Genomic DNA, 21,147 nt, shown 5'->3' with positions numbered 1-21,147 from the left:
TAGGTGAGTGGATAGTGTTACCGACACTACCTGAACGATGTGTTTTGCAGCACCCTTGCTTTTTTCACTTTTTTTCACTTGCCAATGCAAGCTCCAACATGTGTGTTTTCTCTGTGACAAATAACTTTATTTACATAATATCCTCGAATATCTAATGCACGAGTTATGTGGGTGCTTTTTTAAATCAATGTTTTGGCATAAATACATTTGTAAGAACGTCTTAAATTTCTTATAATAGAGAACTACTAATAGTAGACCAACCGAAAAGCTAAAAAACTTTTAAATCCCCCTTTTTTAAAACCTTTTACCTGCACCCACGCTAAATCAATCAATCAAAGGTCAGACAGAAGTACAAAGATGAATTCCACAAAGAAAAGAAATTGACCTCAAAGGTCATTTCAAGGTCTTATCGTGACCGAAAAAGGACAAGTCTCAAAATCATCCAAATATAGTCATGTCAAAGAAAGAAATTGTATGGGAGAGAGAAACAATTTGGTACTACTTTAGGTCAGGATATTGATCTCAAAGTAGGTCACATAGGTTCACTCTACTATTTCTGCCAGGCCTATGATCGTGAGACAATGTAAGTTAATAGCCAATATTAACATTCCATGCAGATAATAGTTTTTAAAGCATTGTCAGAGAAAAATAATGCTTCTTTTATACAATAAATATTTATATTGCGACGAATTAATTTATTGAGACAAGAAACAAATTGTACTAGAACATATTTTTGAAGATTTTTTTTATTTTTATAGTGTTTTTTTTTAAATTTATGGTCGGTTAGGCTGAACTGATCGACACTGGACCTACAGTTTAAAGAGGGGCCGAAATTACTGTGTACTTCCACCGCTTTTCGAACCTGGATCTCTTGATAACAAGGAGACAACGTCAACACTAAGCCATCTATTTGCACTAGAACAATGAATGGGAACGCACTTTGCTTCTTTGCAGTCCCAGAAATCGAGACTGCACTTGCTTTAGGGGAGGTGCAGTGCATCATCTCTGCATTTCACAACAGTTCGCTGATAATCTGTATCCAATACTTCAAAGTTGATTTTGCTCCAATGTGGTCCATGAATCTACTTCCATTGTTTCAGGATGTTTGTCGTTTCCACTCTTCTACCTCCAGTCACCACATTCAGATACAACTTTGCCAGACTTGTGATTTTTCCATAGCTTTTCACATCTTCCTTTATGTGTTTATCAGATTCATGAATACAATACGGTTCTCTCCTTCCTTAGCCAAAAGGTGCTCTTCTAGTATGATTTCAGTCCTCACATTGTTTTCAAGTAGCAAATTCTAAGTCAGATTACTTGGTGAAATAAACACCCTACGGTCAGTACTGAAAAAACATAACGAGGGACCAAATTCTTTATTTAAGTTATAATGAAATTTTTTCCTGGCACTTTTTTTTTCATTATTATAATTTAAGTACATACATTTGTTTGAAAAAAAGTAACTTTTAGGTTCAACCCACTGATTCAAGAATATATCTTGTCATATAAAATCATATATAACTTTTTTTTCCTCACTACATTCACAAACATTTTCAGGTTTATCTGCTTTGAATTTGGTATGTGCAAAGTAAGCAAGATTTATAATAACAGAAGATTCTCTCAGCAATGCGATGTCATCCTTAGTTCATTTGCTTGCTTGCTTGCTATATTGATTTGATTTATTTTATGAAGCATTTCTACCACTTTTGGCTAATCGCGAAGATGGGAATGAATGATCATATGATGAAATTGATGAAGAGACACACACAAGGAACACCCATGCCAAGACCGGAATTTGAACCCGTGGCCCCTGATTAGTTCATTTGCAGTGTCGTGCCCAGGAAAGGAGGGATATGATCAAAATGACTGTTTTATCATCGTCGTCTTGTAATCAAGGGGTTCCGTGTTCGATACCCATTGGAGCACGTAGTGGTTTGGATCTGAATTTAAACAGCAGGTCTACTCTTGATTAGCCTTAATGTGAATAAAGTGGACTTAAAACACCAAATCAATCAATAGAACTGCTTTTCCTCCTTCTTCTTATTTTAATAAAACATTCAACCCCACATTGCCTTCAATTCATATCCTTGTTATAAAATATTCTGGTAGTCTGAAGGTTTCTATTTCCAGCAGTACTATATCTTTCCGCCTATTCTATTGTCTTCTGTGGGAACAAATCCCAAGTGACATTAACGAGAAATTAGATTTAGCATAAGTATAGCTTTTATATTGTTTCTCTAACAAATGTCGACAATATGTTAGTTTTAGTACTCCCCGCCCAAAAAAGAGAAAAGGGTTCGTTGTGCGCGAAATTCGAACCTGCGATCTTTACACAACTGAACCAGTTTCTTACCATTTATCCTGCCGGCCTTCATGGCGAAGTGGTTAGCGCAGCTCGCTACGACACCAGGTGTCCCATTTTCGAATCCTGACCTTGTCAAGGTGTTCTTTGTGAGTGTCCCTTCATCAATTTCATCATATCATCACTCATCATCATTAGTCAAAAGTGGAAGAAATGTGAAGTAAAATAAACCTAATCAATCAACCATTTACCACTTTCCCACACCAATAACCTCATCTGGAATTTTCCCTTATGGTTCGTTATTAATTGTAATGATCCTAAGAGATCATACCCCTTAGTAACACTAATGTTTATTTACTCGGTGTATATGTAACCATTGTTATTAGGTTCAAAGTTATTTTATTTACTTGTTCAATGTTACATGTGTTAATACCTGCTTTGATAATTGTGTTTATCAATAGTGATTTATTATTATTCTCTTAATAAGGCCCTGCGTGGTCGCAAATAATATGTATTATTTATGTGATAATTGTATATTAACGTTTAGCACACGTTTAATATTATAACATGTATTAATCGTTTGTGCCTTGAGCACGTAGTTCAATCGTCTTCCGTAGAGATGGCCTTGCCTGCTTTAGCACGGTTCCACGTAGTTCGCGTGAACGGCGCTAGAGGCGCTACCTGAACCGAGGCTATATAACCAGCCGCGGAGCAGATTTTCTTCAGTTGGCTTTCAGGTCGGCTCACGATAAGATCTCTCTTACCAACTGACCCGGAAGAAAGGAGCACTCCGCTCTTGCGAGAGACCAAGCTTCTTAAAGAAGGAAGGAAGGAAGGTGCACTCCGCTCTTGCGAGAGGCCAAGCACCTGAGAAAAGCCGCACTCCGCCTTCCAGCGAGAGAGGTTGAACTCTGCCTTTGGCAAGAGATACCCACTCCACTTTCGAGTGAGAGATACCCACTCCGCTTATTGGCGAGAGAGAAAAACTCCACTTTCGAGTGAGAGATCCCGCTCCGCTTGTTGCGAGAGGCTTCCTCCCCCTATCAACCTGCGGTACCCCGCCAGGGTAGAGTGGCGTGGGGTTTCTAGGCAACCGCCCAGAAGGTAAATTACAGGTCAGTAAAATACTACGGTTATCGTGAGTGTGACCCTAATAGATGCCCCTTTGTTCCCCGAAAGCCAACAGTTCCCTGTAAAAGCCTGCAGCTATAGAAGTCGGCGCTAGCAAAGGACTGCACTTCCTGACGTGTGTTGGAGCTAAGGATACGACCCCAGAGGACAGCGCAGCAGTGTATCTGTTCCCAGTTTACGGCAGTTTGCAGAAGCCATTCTACCCCCATTGTGTGGCAATATATTGGCCAAGTGAGTGTAATATCCTACACGGGCGTGTGCTAAACTTACAACGTTTATAGTTGCATAAGTGTATCCAGCTACGTTCATTAAACTTTCTCTAACGTTGGACTGTGTACTTATTCCCGAACCCTGAGTGAAATAGAGTCTCATGCCACCGCTGGAGAAAAGGTTAGCATAATGGGTAAAACTTTGCAGAGCGTATGGTGCTACTGATTGGTCGTGGCCAAGTTAATAGACTTCCATCCAGCTGACGTGCTCGTGTAGGTGTAGTAGGCACCCTTTCTCGAGCAGGACGTTGCATAATCTTGCAACTTGTTGCCTGCCTCCTTTTTTCATTAGTTTACATTCTGGAGTTGAGTTTGAGGTCTGCAATTATTGTGGTAGCTTATTCTCAACAGTTTACTCTAATGCGGCAGGTATCGTATATTGTACGAGGGGCGTCCCAAAAGTAAGTTTACAAGGCCTATTTGTCAATAATCATATTTTATTTGGACAATGAACCAATGCACATGGTGTGGTACATGCAAGACTTTATTTTTCAACATAGTCACCATAACGATTAAGAAATTTATGTAATCGTGGGACGAGTTTATCGATCCCACGTTCGCAAAATGTGGTGTCCTGCCTGTTCGACCAGCGTTGCACCGCTGTTTTCACCTTTTCGTCACTTTGAAATCTCTGCCCTCTAAGATGTTCTTTCAAGGCCGGAAAGAAATGATAATTACTGGGAGCTAGATCATGGCTTTATGGTGGATGTTGCACACACTCCCACCGAAAATGTCGCAACAGTTCTTGAGTGGCATTGGCAGTATGTGGCCGAGCATTATAGTGCAGGAGTAGCACACCTTTTGACAACAGTCTAGGACGTAGCTCAGTGATTATCATCTCTTCCCGGCCTTGAAAGAACATCTTGGAGGGCACAGATTCCAAAGTGACGAAGATGTGAAAACAGCGGTGCAACGCTGGTCGAACAGGCAGGACACCACATTTTACGAACGTGGGATCGACAAACTCGTCCCACGATTAGACAAATGCCTTGATCGTTATGGTGACTATGTTGAAAAATAAAGTGTTGCATGTACCACACCATGTGCATTGGTTCATCGTCCAAATAAAATATGATTATTGACAAATAGGCCTTGTAAACTTACTATCCGGGACTGGACGTACATTTTAAAGGTGGATTCTACTACGTGCCTCCGCCGAGGATCGAATCCGCGACCCCTTGATTTCAGTGCATATCCGCTTCGGTACACTCGCAAATAGACGTAATTCTTATCTAAACAACTTGTGCGTAGGTAATTTATTTTATCCATGTTACTATGAATCTACAGTAGTGTCATCTGTGTCATCTGTAGCGCCACCCAGGAAGTTTTATGTGGGTGACGTAGGGTGGGAAAACGTATCTTCTTCAGTTATCGTTTCAATTATGTTGCAATTATTATATGGTAGAAGATATAAATTACTTATTTGCTTCATCTGAAAATTGTTGGTGTATTACATTTTGGTCTAACTCTATCCCCTATAGTTTTTGCTGTGGTATTTGCAATATGTTTCATAATTATAACGTATGCTGATAATGCATTTCCTTGTTCCAGGCGCAAATAGTGTCTCCATTTGCGAGTCTTCAGGCCGAAGACACGACGCGATACAACAACTATGTCTCGCATCTCAAGACACAAAATCATCTCGTTCGCAGAAAGTGGAAACATCTGAAGCAGTTCTTCATCGGATTTCGTGGAGCATGGCAGTCAAGGTAAGGTCATTTTCTCTGTTGCACAGGGCGGCCATAAAGTATTTCTAATATTTCGAAGGTGTATTACAAATAAACTATTGTAGTTACAGCTTGTGGCAAAGGAAAAAGAAACCCACAGTGTTTATTTACAATGCCAGTACACTACCACGTGTCCCCCCTTTGTCGCCCGAAGAACGTCTATTTAATATATTTAATTTCGCGCCATGTGTTGGGTGTTACTACCAACAGCGCCAGTCTCCTTTAACTTGCCCTACCACGCAACGATGCTTTTTGTAATTAGGTGGTGGTCCTTGTGTCGCCCCTGTAAACACATGTTTTTTCAAGCACTAAAATGTTCAATCTGTGTTATACTAATGCAGGGTGGCTAGTCACCGGGAATTCCTTGAATGCCGGGAATTTTGCGTGAATTATTGCCTCCGGGAATTATACGTGAATTATGCGGTACTTTTGCTCCTTAGACGTGAAAAATTGCAAATTTTATTAATCCCTTCATATTCATAAATGTTCTGAGGCATGTTTTTCATGGAAAAAGCTTCTTGGAAAATATAATAAAACAGAATTCTTCTCTGAACTCGTGGTAGGACAAATGTATAACGTTTGGTAGGCTTTTATAATTGCTAAATGCGAAAAAAGATCCTAGAGGAAAGTACAGTACAGTAATGGAATAGGCTACGTATAGATTCCTATTTTAGCTTCTCGTGCAGACTTTCCTTATTTTTTTAGCTTGCCTTGCTAAGTGTCATTGGTTTCAAACTTATTTTTATGAAAATGTTTCATTTATAAAACTGTGAACGTTTATGTACGAATACAATATCAGAGATCATTTATATTTCTTTAGGATATAAACAGCATTGTGGGTTTATTTCCCGCTGTTCAGTACTAGCATGCAATAGTGTCCATATTACATCTTGGATGAACCTCATATTTTTGGGTACATATATTCCGAAAAACTAACTCCCACATGATTCTGAATTGTGTGGTTTATTGAACGACGTAATATTTTAGAAATACAACGCCATTTATCTATATTATGTATTTTAGTGCTTTTGGCCCTATTGTTTCTTTCTAACACAATAAATATTGCAAAGGAAAAGTTTTCCCTGTACAATCACCGGCAATAATAACGGGACGCCTAGATCCTGAAATACTCGCTTCCCTGCAATACGTGTGTGTTGCCTAACTCTACGGCGATAAGCGGATTATAATAGCACATTTTCAATGGCAACTTCTAACAGCCCCGTAGATTTATGCAACACACACACAACGCCTGGTACCCAAACGAGTATTTCAGGATCTAGGTGTCCCATTTTTATTGCCGGTGACTGTACATTGCCCCATGCTATTCAGGAATACAGAAGGTGTGGAGGATAAGAGTTTCATACATTCTCGATCTCGGCCATACTAGAGGCGATGTGATCAGCACTACGCTCCGTCCATCTTTACCCCATCTTTACCAGGTACCCATTGATGAGAGGCTGGGTAAGCACACATTTTCTGAATATTCCCATCTGAAATCACCAAACTCAGGATTCGAACTCGGGTCACTTAACAATGAACCACGATGTTTATCTTTCAGTTGAATTGAATTAGTACTTTTGGACACATTTGAACCACAGAGATCGTTTGTATTGTTAATCATAGGCGTGTTCAGGCAAAAGCCTTGAAAGTACAGTCGGGAAGAAAAACCTCATCTTATCTCACTGTTTTAGTTTTATTACATTGATGGCTATATATATATATATATATATATATATATATATATATGTGTGTGTGTGTGTGTGTGTGTGTGTGTGTGTGTGCCTGTGTGTATGTATGTATATATAACATATTATTTAAATACATTACATAATCAATTCATCCGCCCCATAACAAACCAACTGCAAAAATAATATAAATTGTCTCTAAAATGTGCGCGCTCCTTTCCATCCAAACCAAACTGTTATAGGAACAAATGTCTGAAGTACTTAGTTGTTCTTACTTCTCTCTCGTAAATTACAATGCATTATAGAGAAGAAAATGCGAGCGAAGCGAGCATGAAAATATTTCGATCCAAATTTTTGCAAATTGATAACAGTATTGATTTAATAGGACGCAAATAATTCATGGGAAGCCATGGCATTCTTTTTTCAAATTTTTCTCATTCAGATTGTTCAGCGCCCAGGGACAACCCCCGCCGCCCCCTAACTATGGCTGTGAACTTGACAAGACTAAGAAAAGCAGAATTGCGAGCGAAGCGAGCAAGCAAATTTTACGAAATGTATTATTATTATTTGTATAGAACTTGCAGTCGAGGGAGCAATTGCCCCTCTGTGCTCCCTGCAGATGTTCCTGGCCGTCTGGAAGAAATAATGCAAGAAAGACGTGAAAACTAATTCCATCTTGACCTTTTGTCCTGCTAGTCTCGCTTTCTTTTACTTCAATGTTCGTCCCCCTAGAATTCATTTCCGTCCAAGATTGGAAAAAAAAAGGCAATGGCCCTCTGCCCCCTTCTGGTTGTGCAAATGCACCCCTTTCCTCCGTAGTAGTTGCTTTGAACTTTCGTCGGCTTGAAAATACTTAATTTTCTCCTGTAATATCGTTTAATAATAGCGATAAGATTCCTCTACACTAAATTTATAGGTGAAAGTATAATAATGTAGGGGCATGGAACGTCTGGAAAGGGGGGGGGCAAGGATGGCCACACTCCCTTCGAAAACGAATGTCAACCTAAAAGTATATATTTGACACGGATAATTTGATTTCAGTCATAGCAATTTACATTAATTATTATGTAATGGGGGAGGGGGGCGCAGGAATGCGATAATTTCAAATTGAAATGGTGTTTTTTTTTGAGGAGGCAGCATATTATCGGGGTAAAATGCCCCATGGAAAAATACCTTGGTTGTCCCTTTCTGGAAAAAATCTGCGAATGTCCGTGATTAGGGCCGTGCGCACGGCTATGGGGCGGGGTAATAAGTAAGGTTGAAATAGAGGAGAGAGTTGCTTGTACCCTTAACTTTTTTGCCTTGATTTTTTTGAAAGTAGGCCTTGAAAACCGGGAATTATACAGGGTGGGCCATATTGATGGGACACATTTCAAATGCATATGTGGAGCATGTAGGAAGCAACATTTGTTACCAAATATATGGAAAACACTGCCAAAGGACGGGAGTTTTCCACTGTGTTCAGTGTTTGAAGATTACATCCCTGAGATGGACACCACCTTGACGAGAACATTCTTTGGCTGTAACAGTCATGTTCAGCATAGTTTTGCACGGTTTCGGCTAGGATGGCCGCTATCTCCCTTCGGATTGTAACGACCGCCATGTTAGGCAGATTTCAGTTGTATATTGGCATTTATCTTATTCGTATACTTTCAAGTTAAGAACTTGGATTAAATTATTTATACTTAATTGTTTTTATAATTCATGTATATATTTACGTTTTATCTTATATTTTCGCGTATTTTTGCAATATTTATTCAGAATTTATAGGCTAATAATTATCCCAAATAATATATGCAACGTTTTCGTTGTTTTTCAAGCACAAGTTAAATACATCTCTTCTTAATATCGAATTTTGTTCAACAATGTACAAGATTGAAGTAATTTGTCTTGGTTATAAACTAAATCTTTATTTAATCATTTTTTTATGTGCAAGGGCAAATATGATTTATTTGATAAAATCAGTTTAGTTATTTTTCTATTTAGTTTAATATTGTATATTATAGCAAAGTATTTCTCCCTCGTTTTCAACAAAATATCGTTTTTCTATTGGCTGTTTATGTTAGGAGTGGGGGAACCACGCTTCGTGTTCTTGGCGATGTAAAAACTTCCACGTTGGCATTTTTAATTGTTGCCAACCTGAACTTTAGCTTACTATCGCTAATTAACATTGATGTGTTACATAAATTATCAGTTTTTCTTGTGTTATTTTATGTTATGATTAACATTGATGTGTTACATAAATTATCAGTTTTTCTTGTGTTATTTTATGTTACGAGTTTTAATTGTAAGTTAGAACAATCTGTTATGCTGCGCCTCGCGCTTGAGGTAAGCAGTTGAGGTCTTGCTATTAACTGTGAAGGCGCTGCGCGGACTCTCGTGTTAAATAAATTGCTTATCACTGCCTGCGAGCGTGCATGACCCAACAAATTATAACTTTTAACTGGTGCGAATCAGTATGTACGCGCGCGATTCGTGATTAAAGATTTTGGACATTTTAATTATAAAGTATTTGGACTTTTATTTACTGTCACGTGTCGCAATTCGGTGGTTTCCTTCCTGGAGGAAGGGTGGATCGTCTTAATCCCGATCCCTGGGTGAGAAATGGTGCTCCCAACTGACCAGCCGGAGCAAGGAGCAGTGTGTTGCCAATTCGGATCTCCATACCCTGGAGTTACGAGTGGTGGCACGTTGCATTACAGGATGTTGTCCTTCAGTTCATTGATGGTAGTGGGCCTTGTTTTTTAGGTAAACCCACAGGAAGTAGTACATCCGGGGATCTGGATGGCCAACAGACATCACCGAATCTCGAGATGAGCCGTCCCGAAAAGTGTCGTCGAAGGGTTGTCATTGACACTACTGCTGTATGACTAGTGGCACCATCCTGCTGCAGCCACATATCCCTTAGGCGAAGCCGTCTCATTTCGGGTATGAAGAATGTTTTCTTAGGCATTTAATCTGCTGTCTTTCACGGCACTTCACATCCATGTTTTCACGCTACAATTTCAAAATTTGAATTATGTGAAGCCTTTCCAGAAATGTCAGGGAGGGGAAGTCCCCCCCCCTCCTAAAGGACAAGGTGTACACCACAAGGCCCACTACCATCAATGAACTAACTGAAGGACAACATCCGAAAGGAGATAGCGGCCATCCCAGCCGAAACCCTGCGCAAAACTATGCTGAACATGACTGTTAAGAGCCAAAGAATGTTCTCGTCAAGGTCGTGTCCATCTCAGGGATGTAATCTTCAAACACTGAACACAGTGGAAAACTCCCGTCCTTTGGCAGTGTTTTCCATATATTTGGTAATAAATGTTGCTTCCTACATGCTCCACATATGCATTTGAAATGTGTCCCATCAATATGGCCCACCCTGTACTTGAATTTTATCACGGTCTTGGAGTAGCCACCCTGTAATTAGTGTTGAAATCTTTTCTTTTAAAAATGTTAGATTTCTTTCTTTAAAAATGTGTTATTGTTAATACCTCTATAGGTAAAGGATTGTTTAACTTAATTCTTGCAGAGATGCTGAAACTATGGATATATAAACAATCATGTAGTTACCTTGGAAAAATGTAAACACATTTTTGATATAAAAGGAGTCAGGAGTCTGTGGTGAAATATTAGCTAGTTGCGTAATATATAGTTACAGACAAATTCAAGCTTAAATTGTGGATTTAATCATCGTTTTTATTGTAAAAGTGTTCTGTGCCATTACAAGACAGTAAATTTATTGAAACGTAAGTTAATATTAAATAATCTTGTGATTTAGAAGATAAATCAGTGTTAAAATCTAGATAGCATGGAAGGCTCTGGGCCATCCAGATAAAGTTTCCTGCTTGTAAGAAATTCAACAAATTTCTTTCAAGTGAAGGAAATGTCTAGCGAGGAAATAATTAATCAAAACAGAGAGGACGTCCAAATGGAGATGAATGAAATAGTGGAAGTAAAAAAGGATACGTCTTCAAATAAAGACGGAGAAAATATGGATGTTGAATCGGTTGCTAAATAACCAAAAAGTCAGAACACAAAACTGAATCGAGGAAAAGTTAGTGGAAAGGAGGAATCTATAAATGCTCCAAAAATTTTCAAAGCAAACGTATTAGAGCGTACAATGCAATCAAAGGATAATGTAAATAAAAATGACTTATACTATCCTGGGCACGATGGCCCATACATTGTTCTTGCTGAAGGCGTGGAACACAATGTTGGTAGTCTTTAGTAGTCACTTAAGAGAAGCTAGAATTAAGGTCAATTATGTTAAGGCATCGGGTCCTAATCGTGCAAAGGTTTACTTTTTAACATCCAATGATGCAAATGACTTTTACTTGAACAAAGAGTTTCAGAAGAAGTATAAGGTAAATGTCAAAATCCCGAAGAGTCTTTTACACAGAATGGGACTAATATATGGGTTACCGTTACATATAAATTTAGAAGAAGTACAAGATGAAGCAGAGGCTGAGAGAAATATTCCAATAATCAAAATGGAAAGAATGAAGAAGATGATTTATCAAGAAAATGGGGAATTTGTGTTCAAATCAACCAAATTGATCACCGTAACGTTTCAATCACAAAGGTTGCCCTCGCATGTAAAGCTACTCAGTAACATATTTCAGGTACAACCTAAAATAAAATCTGTGATGCAGTGCAGGAATTGTTTCCGTTCCTCTCATACAAAGGATGTTTGTAAGTCCAAAGCGATATGTCCAAGGTGCGGTGATTATGAACATGATGATATATGTGCTGCGGCACCTAAATGCATAAATTGCTTAGGAAATCATCTTGCAACTGAGAGGTCGTGCAGTAAGTGGGAAGAGGAGAGAGAAATTCAGAAGGGGATAGTATATGAGGGCTGTTCATATCAAGAAGCGAAGAGAAAAGTTAGTTCTAGTAGTTCATTTATGACCTAAAGAGACGATTATTCTTATGCAAACATAATACAAGATTTCCCAGTGTTAAAATCAACTAAAGCAGAGTCTTCCTTTGTACAAGCTCCAAATTCAGCAAATTACAACAGGTAACAGATATGAGGTGCTGGCCACTCTAAGAGATGAGGAATCAGGGACATCAAGAAACTTATATTCTTGGAAATCTTCTCAACCTCAACCTTACAACATGAACAATAATTATGCTGATCGAAGACTTGGGAAGATATTTAAAAGTAAAGAAGTTTTGATAAATAAAGGTATGCAAAATCTAAAGTCGTGTGACAAACCTAAAACCCAAAACGAACAAGAAAGACCAGATTATATTTCACTAAATTCCCAAAGCAGTCCAACGTCAGTGACAAAAACGGAAAAACGAAAATTACGGACTAGCATCCCACAATATGAATCTCAAAAGCAAATAATGATTAGTTTATTACAAGTTATGACGAAACTAACGTCGAACATAACTGTGGATGATAATCTTCAGAGAATTAAAAATATTCTAGTCGATTGTGCAAATATTACTTCACAGTTATTGAAACTAATTGAAGAGCTTGAATCATACGAAGATGCTCAATATGTTTTTGTTTGTGCAATGGAATTTATGCTCGTTTCCCTCAAGAAAACTTGAACTCATGAAACTGATTGAAGAGCATCATCCTCTCATTATATGTGTGTGTGAAGTATGGGGGGATGGAAGAGTTTCAATTGAAATAAAAAATTATAACGCAGTACTTAATCAAAAAGGCGGAAAAGGAGTGGGTGTATTTGTACATGAAAGTATGGCATTCCAACCCGTATCATTTAATCCTAATTTAGTGATTCTTCGAGAATATCGGTTGGAAATAGTGGGAATACAAGTGCAAATTTTGAATAAAATATTTACCGTTATCTCGATCTATATACCATCTTCCTATACATCGCAGAAGATTGCAGTGAAGCATTTAAGGTCTATGATTAGTTTATTCAAGACTCCATTAATCATAACTGGAGATTTCAATTGCCACCGCCCATTGTGGGGTCGGCAGGCCTCAGATTAGTTGGGTCGAACTGTTGTTGAATGGATAGAGGCAGAGCAGTTAACTATAATAAATGATGGTTCACCTACTCATATGCCTCGAAATGGAAGTAATCCGTCATCTATAGACTTAACATTAATTTCAGAAAAGTATTGTGCAGACTTTACATGGGAGGCCGATGTGGACTTGAGAACAAGCGATCATTATCCATGTTATTTTTATCTGGCTTATTGCCATGCAACAAACGAAAGAATATTAACTATTCGTAAATGGAAATTATTCAAAGCTAATTGGTCTAATTATACTAAACTTTTAAATATTTATTTCTCAGAGGATGTTGGATTAAAACCTGATAATATTACATATGAGGAGTTTGTAAAAATCATTTCGGCTGCGATGGACTTGAGTTGTCCCAGGGTGATAAAAAGTAGTGAGCAACACTTTCCAAAGATATACTGGTGAACAGAAGAGTGTGCTGAAGCAAAACAACATAGAGTCGAATTAGTAAGAATATACTCACGTCAACCAAATCCGGAGAACTGGATAGCATTCAGACGCTCTGTGGCCAAATCAAAGAGATTATGCATAAAAGCAAAAAGAAAATAATGGAAATTATTTTGTGAAAATTTACATAGCATTCAGACGCTCTGTGGCCAAATCAAAGAGATTATGCATAAACGCAAAAAGAAAATCATGGAAATTATTTTGTGAAAGTTTACACCCAAGCATGAAATTAGGATATGTGTGGAAAAAGTTTAGGTCGCTCAAAAATCCTCGTACAGCAAATGTAGTCCCTTTGAAATCACATTGGAAGACTGAATTTATTCAGAAACTCATACCTACAGTGCCAGACGGAGTAATTGAAACACCAAATGAATTATGTAGTTACACATCAAAACTACGTTCGGCGAAAGGTTTTGCAACTCCAATTTCAAAAGAGGAAATCTATGAAATCATCGGCAACAGTAAAGAATCTGCTCCAGGGATGGATGGAATTACTTATTCGATGATTAATCACCTTCCAGATGTAGCGTTAACGGCGATGTGCACAATTTTTAATAAATTCTTAAAAAATGGAAAAGTACCAGAAGATTGGTCCAAACAGTTGATTATTCCAATTTTAAAAACAGGCAAGGACCCTCAAGTAGGTAAGTCATATAGACCTATAGCTTTGACGTCAGTTATAGGAAAGATAGTTGAGAAACTGATACAAAAAAGAATAGAATGGTTTTTAGAAAGCCAAAACATATTTCAGTTCGAACAAATAGGATTTAGAAAGGGATTAGGATGCCAGGACGGATTAATCACTCTTTCCTCGTATATTTTTGACTCACTGAAAAGAAACAGAATTGTATTAGCTGCATTCTTAGATGTAAGCGCAGCTTATGATAATGTAGATATTAATATCCTAATCCAAACAATACAACAGCTAAAAATACCTCACAACTATGTTTTGATATTACGGAAGTTACTGAGTAAGTGATCTGTATATTTCCACTTTTTCAGTGAAAGGAGAGGATCGTATTCAGCCTGCAAAGGGTTACCTCAAGGAAGTCCTTTAAATCCTTTGTTATTCAACATATATATGATTGGGATGAAAAGTAAATTAATTGCTACAGTCAATTATCTTCAATATGCAGATGATATCTGTATCTATATGTCCACGACACAAATTCATATTGATTTTCCTGTTTTAGAGGAACAAATATTGGAAGTGCAAAAGTGGCTTGGAAGTAAAAAACTCTCGATTTCAATGGAAAAATCTAATATTACAATTTTTAGTAAAAAGGGAACACCTCCAATAGTTCACTCAATGTCTCGAAAAACAAGAATTCCCATTACATCCAGAGTAAAATATTTAGGTGTCATCTTGGATGAAAAACTAACTTGGAAGGACCAAATTAAAGCAATACAAGTCAAATCAGAAAAAGTGTTTAATTTGTTCAAAGCAATAGCAAATACTCAGTGGGGATGTCATCCTCGAGTTATGCTTTTATTTTACAAGAATTATTTTCGGCCTATGATAGATTATTCTCTATTGGCAATATGTAACTTGACAGAAGGAAAATTGAATTCCATTGATGTCATACAAAGGAAATTCTTGAGAAGATGTTTAGGCGTTATGAACAGCACTCCAAACGTAGTAGTATACATGGAAGCGGGTGAATGTTCCATTTCATGTAGACAGAAGATGTTAGCAGCAAATATGCTCTTCAAAGTGAAATCATATTGTGAGCACCCTTTCAACAATGTACTAACAAATATGATACACTCACATGAAACAAGAAAAATAAGAAACAGAAAAGCTGCTATGTGGATAGAATTGTATAATTCGTTTTGTCAAGAATACCAGGATGTTCTACAGATGCGTTCACGGCCTGTTTTTTCATTAGATTATCCTCAACAGTCTCTGGATAATATTAATTTCCCTCGTTATTCGCACATATCGGAATATTTTACTCAATGGCCAAATTTTTATTTCATATACACAGATGGATCTAAAAGTGAGTCAGGAGTTGGATGTGCAGTGTACGATCCACAACATAAAACAGACCTATTATTTCGGCTTCCACATGACTGTTCAATATTTACAGCAGAATCTTACGCAATTTACCAAGCTTTAATATATGTCCAAAAATTAAATTTACGAAAGTTCTTAATACTTACTGACTCGCAAAGTGTATTACAGGCTCTTAAATCTTCTTACAAGAGTCTTTACAAATTATCCCCTTATATTATAAATTGTATACAATTAGTTCAAACAATACAAAAATCTGGAAAAACCATTGAGTTTTCTTGGGTTAAAACTCATAGCAATATTACAGGAAATTCTCATGTAGATGAATGTGCAAAGAAAGCAGTGCGTCTTCCAAATATTTCGAACTTATCATTATACTATACGGATCTTCTCCCTAGAGTAAAGAAGAAAATTCTGAATGAATGGTTTGATTGGTGTCGAAATGAACTTACAACAGTTGGAGAATCATAGAGACCATTTGCTGAATTCAAAACACAAAAACCACGGTTTCATCATGTAAGTGCTACAAGAAATGTAATTGTATTAATTAATAGACTGAGAACGGGTCATTTGTGTACTAGGCAACATTTATCCAAAATTGGATTGACGAACAATAAGAAATGTGAATGTGGCTGGGGAAGTGCAGATGCACAACATATAATACTGGAATGCTCAAAATATAATAGAGAGAGAAATATCTTGTATAAAACTTTAAATAATCTAAAGGTTCAGTTTCCAACAAATTTGTTAAGTTTAGTTGTTAATCCAGATGTGCGGACTGGTTATAGTTTATCATTTTTAAGGAAGTGTAACATACAATTGTAAAAGGCAAAGTGTTATTTTTTTTTAAAGAAAAAAATCTAATATCTGTAAAATAGGGGGGAAGAACCTGATAATTTAAATGTGAAACAATTGTGTACATTTTATATGTGTATTGTTATGGACAAAAAACGGCATAAAAGCTGTTACGTTCCAAATAAAGGAATGAATGAATGAATGAAAATACCTTTGTCAGCCAGCGGGACATTCTCCTGGTTGCTGAAAGGCTGATGATTCAGGGGACGTTGGGGAAATATCTTTCTTCTTCTTCGGATCGGCTGGTGTACTTGTACTCCAGGTTGGCAGATATTTCACAACCCAACTCTGAATAAGGTGTTGTCCTGCATCATCAAAAGACCAGTGTTATAAACTTTGGTACAACCAATAGGTTTAGGTCTACAAGTTGTATCAGGTGAATTGTCTGTTTTGAAAAGTGTTTGTATATCATCGGAAGTTGAAATAAATATTTTAGTAAGAGATCTGGATGATCTGTTATTCCTAACCAATATAGGATAATTAAAAATAAATCCTGCACCACAGACCACGCAAGGGCTTGGTTCTTCTAACCCTAAGAAGCCTTTGAGAAGTCCGATAAAAGGGTTTGTAACCAGACTAACATAAAGCCCTAAAGGCAGAAGGTGTGTGTCATCCTCCTAAAATTTCACCGCACAGCAATCGGTGACTTCGTCTCATGGTACCATGAAATACATTGCGCTTTCTCCTGCACTGACTCCATTTTCAGTTCCGGCGATTGCAACGCCTCCTATACCAACTCAGTCTCTACCTAGAACAAGGGATAAAAACTTTTGAGCTTCTCTTTCTTTTGCCACGAAGCTGTAACTGCAATAGTTTCTTTGTAATGTTCGAAAGACTTTATAGCCAGCCTGCATTGAAAATTATATAAACTGATTAGGAGTGGGCGAACACATGGTCGAAACGTTAAAGTTTCAGAAATATTCAACGTACTCTCACTGTGTTCGATCTGTCTACAGCCCTGGAGCTTTGACTTGCTGGATATAATCTGTACGATATGTGCATCGTTACACGTAAGTCGCGTTGTCGAGCAATTCGTAATCCGAGTAGGCAAAATCTAAAGAGTAAGAAGGATATTGCAGAATAATGTAACATCCATTAATCGTCATGTGTTTAAATTGGATGTGCTATCATTGTCATAACTAGGGTGTTTTTTTGTGCCTATTTACATTTTTATTCCTTTGTAGTAAAACATTAGCTTTAATGTTGTAATTTCGTTTCATAGTGTTTCTAGTCCAAAAACGCATTTTTAAAAATGCTTATTTTGAGGGTTAGCGCCTATTTTGCTATTCAACTATTTCACTATTCATCTTAGCGAGCCCGAGAACTATGGATTCCACACTAATATCGGTCGTTTTCGATAATTTTTACATGCCACCCCCTTTCTCAGTCCCATCCCTAGGGGCGCCAGGGGTGTCTTACCCCCCACAGTATTAGGGGAATTCGGGGGAATTTCATTAAAAAAACTTATAATCCGTATTTTTTACAGATTTAAACGCTTCTCCGTTTGATTCCTCAGCATGTTTTTTACTTTAACCCAAAACAGATAAAAGAAGAAACAGATAGTTTCTTGTAAAAACAATATTTTACAAAATAATTTCAAATTGCTGGGTAATATGAGCATTGACCAGGGATAATATGGGTATTAAAGTGAAATACAAAAGTTTAACACAAAATGTCTCTTTCCATCATTTGGAATGCTTCGAACAAATATAGTAAAAAGAAAAAGGTTCGGAAATTCACCAAACAGAAAACTAATACAAATTAAACATCTTGCATGTACATGTAACCTTTTGTCACATCATAAACTCAATTCCCAACAAACACAGCACGTCTCTGTCACTTACCATCCCTAAAAAAAATCGTTTTCATTTAGAAAGCACAACCCTTTTTTTCATATTAACTCAGTCCTTGAGACATCTTGCTATAATCCTAACACCTCACATATTTATTTCACTTCATAAACCTTTTACATAACATAAACTCACTTCTATCCCCAAAAAAAGCATCTTTCACTTATCTCACGCCCCAAAAATAAGAAAAATTATAATTCGCAGTTTTCACATGCGAGCTTTCACTGTAGTTCTCACACCTTACCATTTATACTCTACACAAGCACAATCCACCACAAAAGCAATGTCTCCATCATCACCACCCAAAAAATCATTTGCAGTTTTCACACACAAAGGTGGCTCCATCTTCTTCAATGTTTACACCGTCCTCATGTAATCGCTCGATGCTATTCTCACACCTTAACCATTTTTCTCCATTGAAGTCATCGCTATATTTTCCTCCACAAACAGGACACATACAATCGTCATTAGTTAAAGAATGAATAAATTATTCATTAATGTATTTCATTGTTATTTGTTTATTTACTTATTTGTTTATAATATTGTTAAATTATATACATTCATTTCTTTAATTTAAATGTTCTAAAGACCAGAATAGTTAATCTAATTTTGGAATATTGTACAGTCGAAAATAGTTGCTCATATTTCCCCATTTCTGCTCATATTTCCCTAGACGCCATGATTTGAATTTCCCTCTCTGTGCCGCAATGCTTACAAGCAACGAAACAGTTTCATTCTGAATAGAAAGCCTTATCACTACGTTTTCAAATGACTATTATGGCATTTTTTCAGACTAACAACTTACATGTTCTTTTAGCCTATACAAACATTCCTAAATAACTCTGAGACTGCATTTTGACCAAAAAAAAAAACAAAAACACAGACTTACATTAAAATGACACTGATACGACAAGGACTGTCGCTAGACTCACAACATTTAGTGGGGCACTGGTAGAGGCTTCAACGAAGTGCTGCCAACTGTCGGATGTGGAAACGAGATTCTCCTCTTGGCGGGGTGCGCCATAATGCTTCAACCTGCTCATATTCCCCCCGACTTCCCCTACTTTCCAGATTGTAAGTCATATGTGTACCAAGTTTGGTTCAAATCGCTCCAGGATAGCAATATAGCACCTTCTGGGTAGGAAACCAACTTCGCCGTGCTGTGTAGCGGGAATTATAACTTGCAGGATATGACACGAAAATGCCACGCAACAGAATGCTATTTTATGCCCCCTTCCCATCCCCACTCCTAGGGTTACCAGGGGTGTCTTCCCCCACGGTATTTCTTTCCAGATTGCAAGTGATACGTGTACTAAGTTTGGTTTAAATCGCTCCAGGTGTTCGAGAGTTATGCCGGAATAAACACACATATATACACACATACATCCATAGATTAAAGACACTTTGAATACGTACACAATTTAGCTTTAACATGTTGCATATGTATTTTCTTATTTTACGTCTGTCCATGTTGCATGTGTGTAAAATATATGTCGTACATGAAAGTTATACGTGTCATACGTACAGAAAGAATAATGTTCGTCATGCATATTCTGTCTTTCAAAAATACAGTTTGTGTGCTTGTTTTCCATTATTATCTAATATGAAATTGGAAAAATATTTTAAATCATTTGTTCAAACACAAATGCTTTAGCACCGACTTCTACCCCCTTTTGCATGATTTACGACGATAATAACGTATTTTAATGCTTCGACTACCACCACTATAATACTATTAATATCGTTGACACGTTTGTCCTGGTACTTGACCCTCCTCTCGAGGTAAAAATTTGTGGTTTCGCCTCTGCTCACAAAGAACACTCATGTCCAGGCTCGAACCTGGGACCCCTGGATTCGTAGTGTGTTATGTAACCATCCCACCTTGGAGGTCGGCTAATGAAAGATGTAGGACAGCTTACTGGCTCAAATTATTATCAAACACGATGAAAATGTGATAGTATTTCACATTTATTATTTCGGTTAGAAAGCAATTTGTACAATTTGTAGTTTGATACGGGTTACACTAAGCGCTTATGGAGTGTAAATATCAATTTCAAATCTTATGAATCATTTCTCTATGCAAACGCATCAAATATGATATGCAACATAGGTGTGTGTTATGATATGCATTTTATAAAGGAAAAGTTAAGTTTTAACCCTGACTGTTGGCATGATATCGTTTCCAATACATGTTATATATTGCTCAGAATTTTAAACGGTAGTAAAAATAAATGCCATTTGCAACTGCGAAGCTATCAATAGGATTGCATACATTAAGGACAGAAGATGCCATATTTCGATTGCTTGTAACATCAAAAAAAGATTTGGACGAGCAAGTAGTTACTGAGAAAAGTTGTTTGCGTTGATGTCCTGTACACACTGTGGAAGTTCTCGGTGTTATCAGGCGGCACCCTATGAACATAGGTTCAAGAAAATGACAACTAGAAAAAAGCTGCAGTGAAATAAATACGATTGAAAATCTCTTAAATTATATTCTCTTGATTTTCTTATATTTATAATATTACATTGTGTTTGTAGCAGACGTTGTCTGTTAAAATACTCTATGTGATGAGAAGTATCCGGACACCCACCTGAAAATGAAGTACAAGTTTGGACAACCCTCTATCGGGAACACTGGCAGTCAATACAGTGTTGGCCCACCCTTAGCCTTGATGACAGCGTTCACTCTCACAGGCATACTTTCAATCAGGTGCCGGAAGGTTTACTGAGGAATGACAGCCCATTCCTCGCAGAGCGCCAAAATGAGAAGAGGTATTGATGTGGATCGGTGCGGTCTGGCACGAAGTCGGCATTCCAAAACATCCCAGAGATGTTGTATGGGATTCAAATCAGGACTCTGCGC

General features: G+C 37.5%; 1 protein-coding gene across 4 annotated transcripts in view; it reads left to right on the top strand.

Moving 5' to 3' along the window:
- The window catches only part of LOC146000511 (neurobeachin-like protein 1), a 723,922-nt gene that overhangs the window by 327,626 nt on the left and 375,149 nt on the right, over positions 1–21,147 (top strand). For all 4 annotated transcript variants that reach the window (XM_083138250.1, XM_083138253.1, XM_083138251.1 and 1 more), the window contains exon 35: positions 5,254–5,411. In XM_083138250.1, the coding sequence (XP_082994376.1) occupies positions 5,254–5,411 (158 nt within the window). The remainder of the gene's footprint in view (positions 1–5,253; positions 5,412–21,147) is intronic.

The sequence above is a fragment of the Lepisma saccharinum genome, chromosome 16 (assembly GCF_977018435.1).
Source record: "Lepisma saccharinum chromosome 16, izLepSacc3.1, whole genome shotgun sequence".
NCBI lineage: Eukaryota > Metazoa > Arthropoda > Insecta > Zygentoma > Lepismatidae > Lepisma > Lepisma saccharinum.
This window is presented reverse-complemented; position numbering and strand designations above follow the sequence as displayed.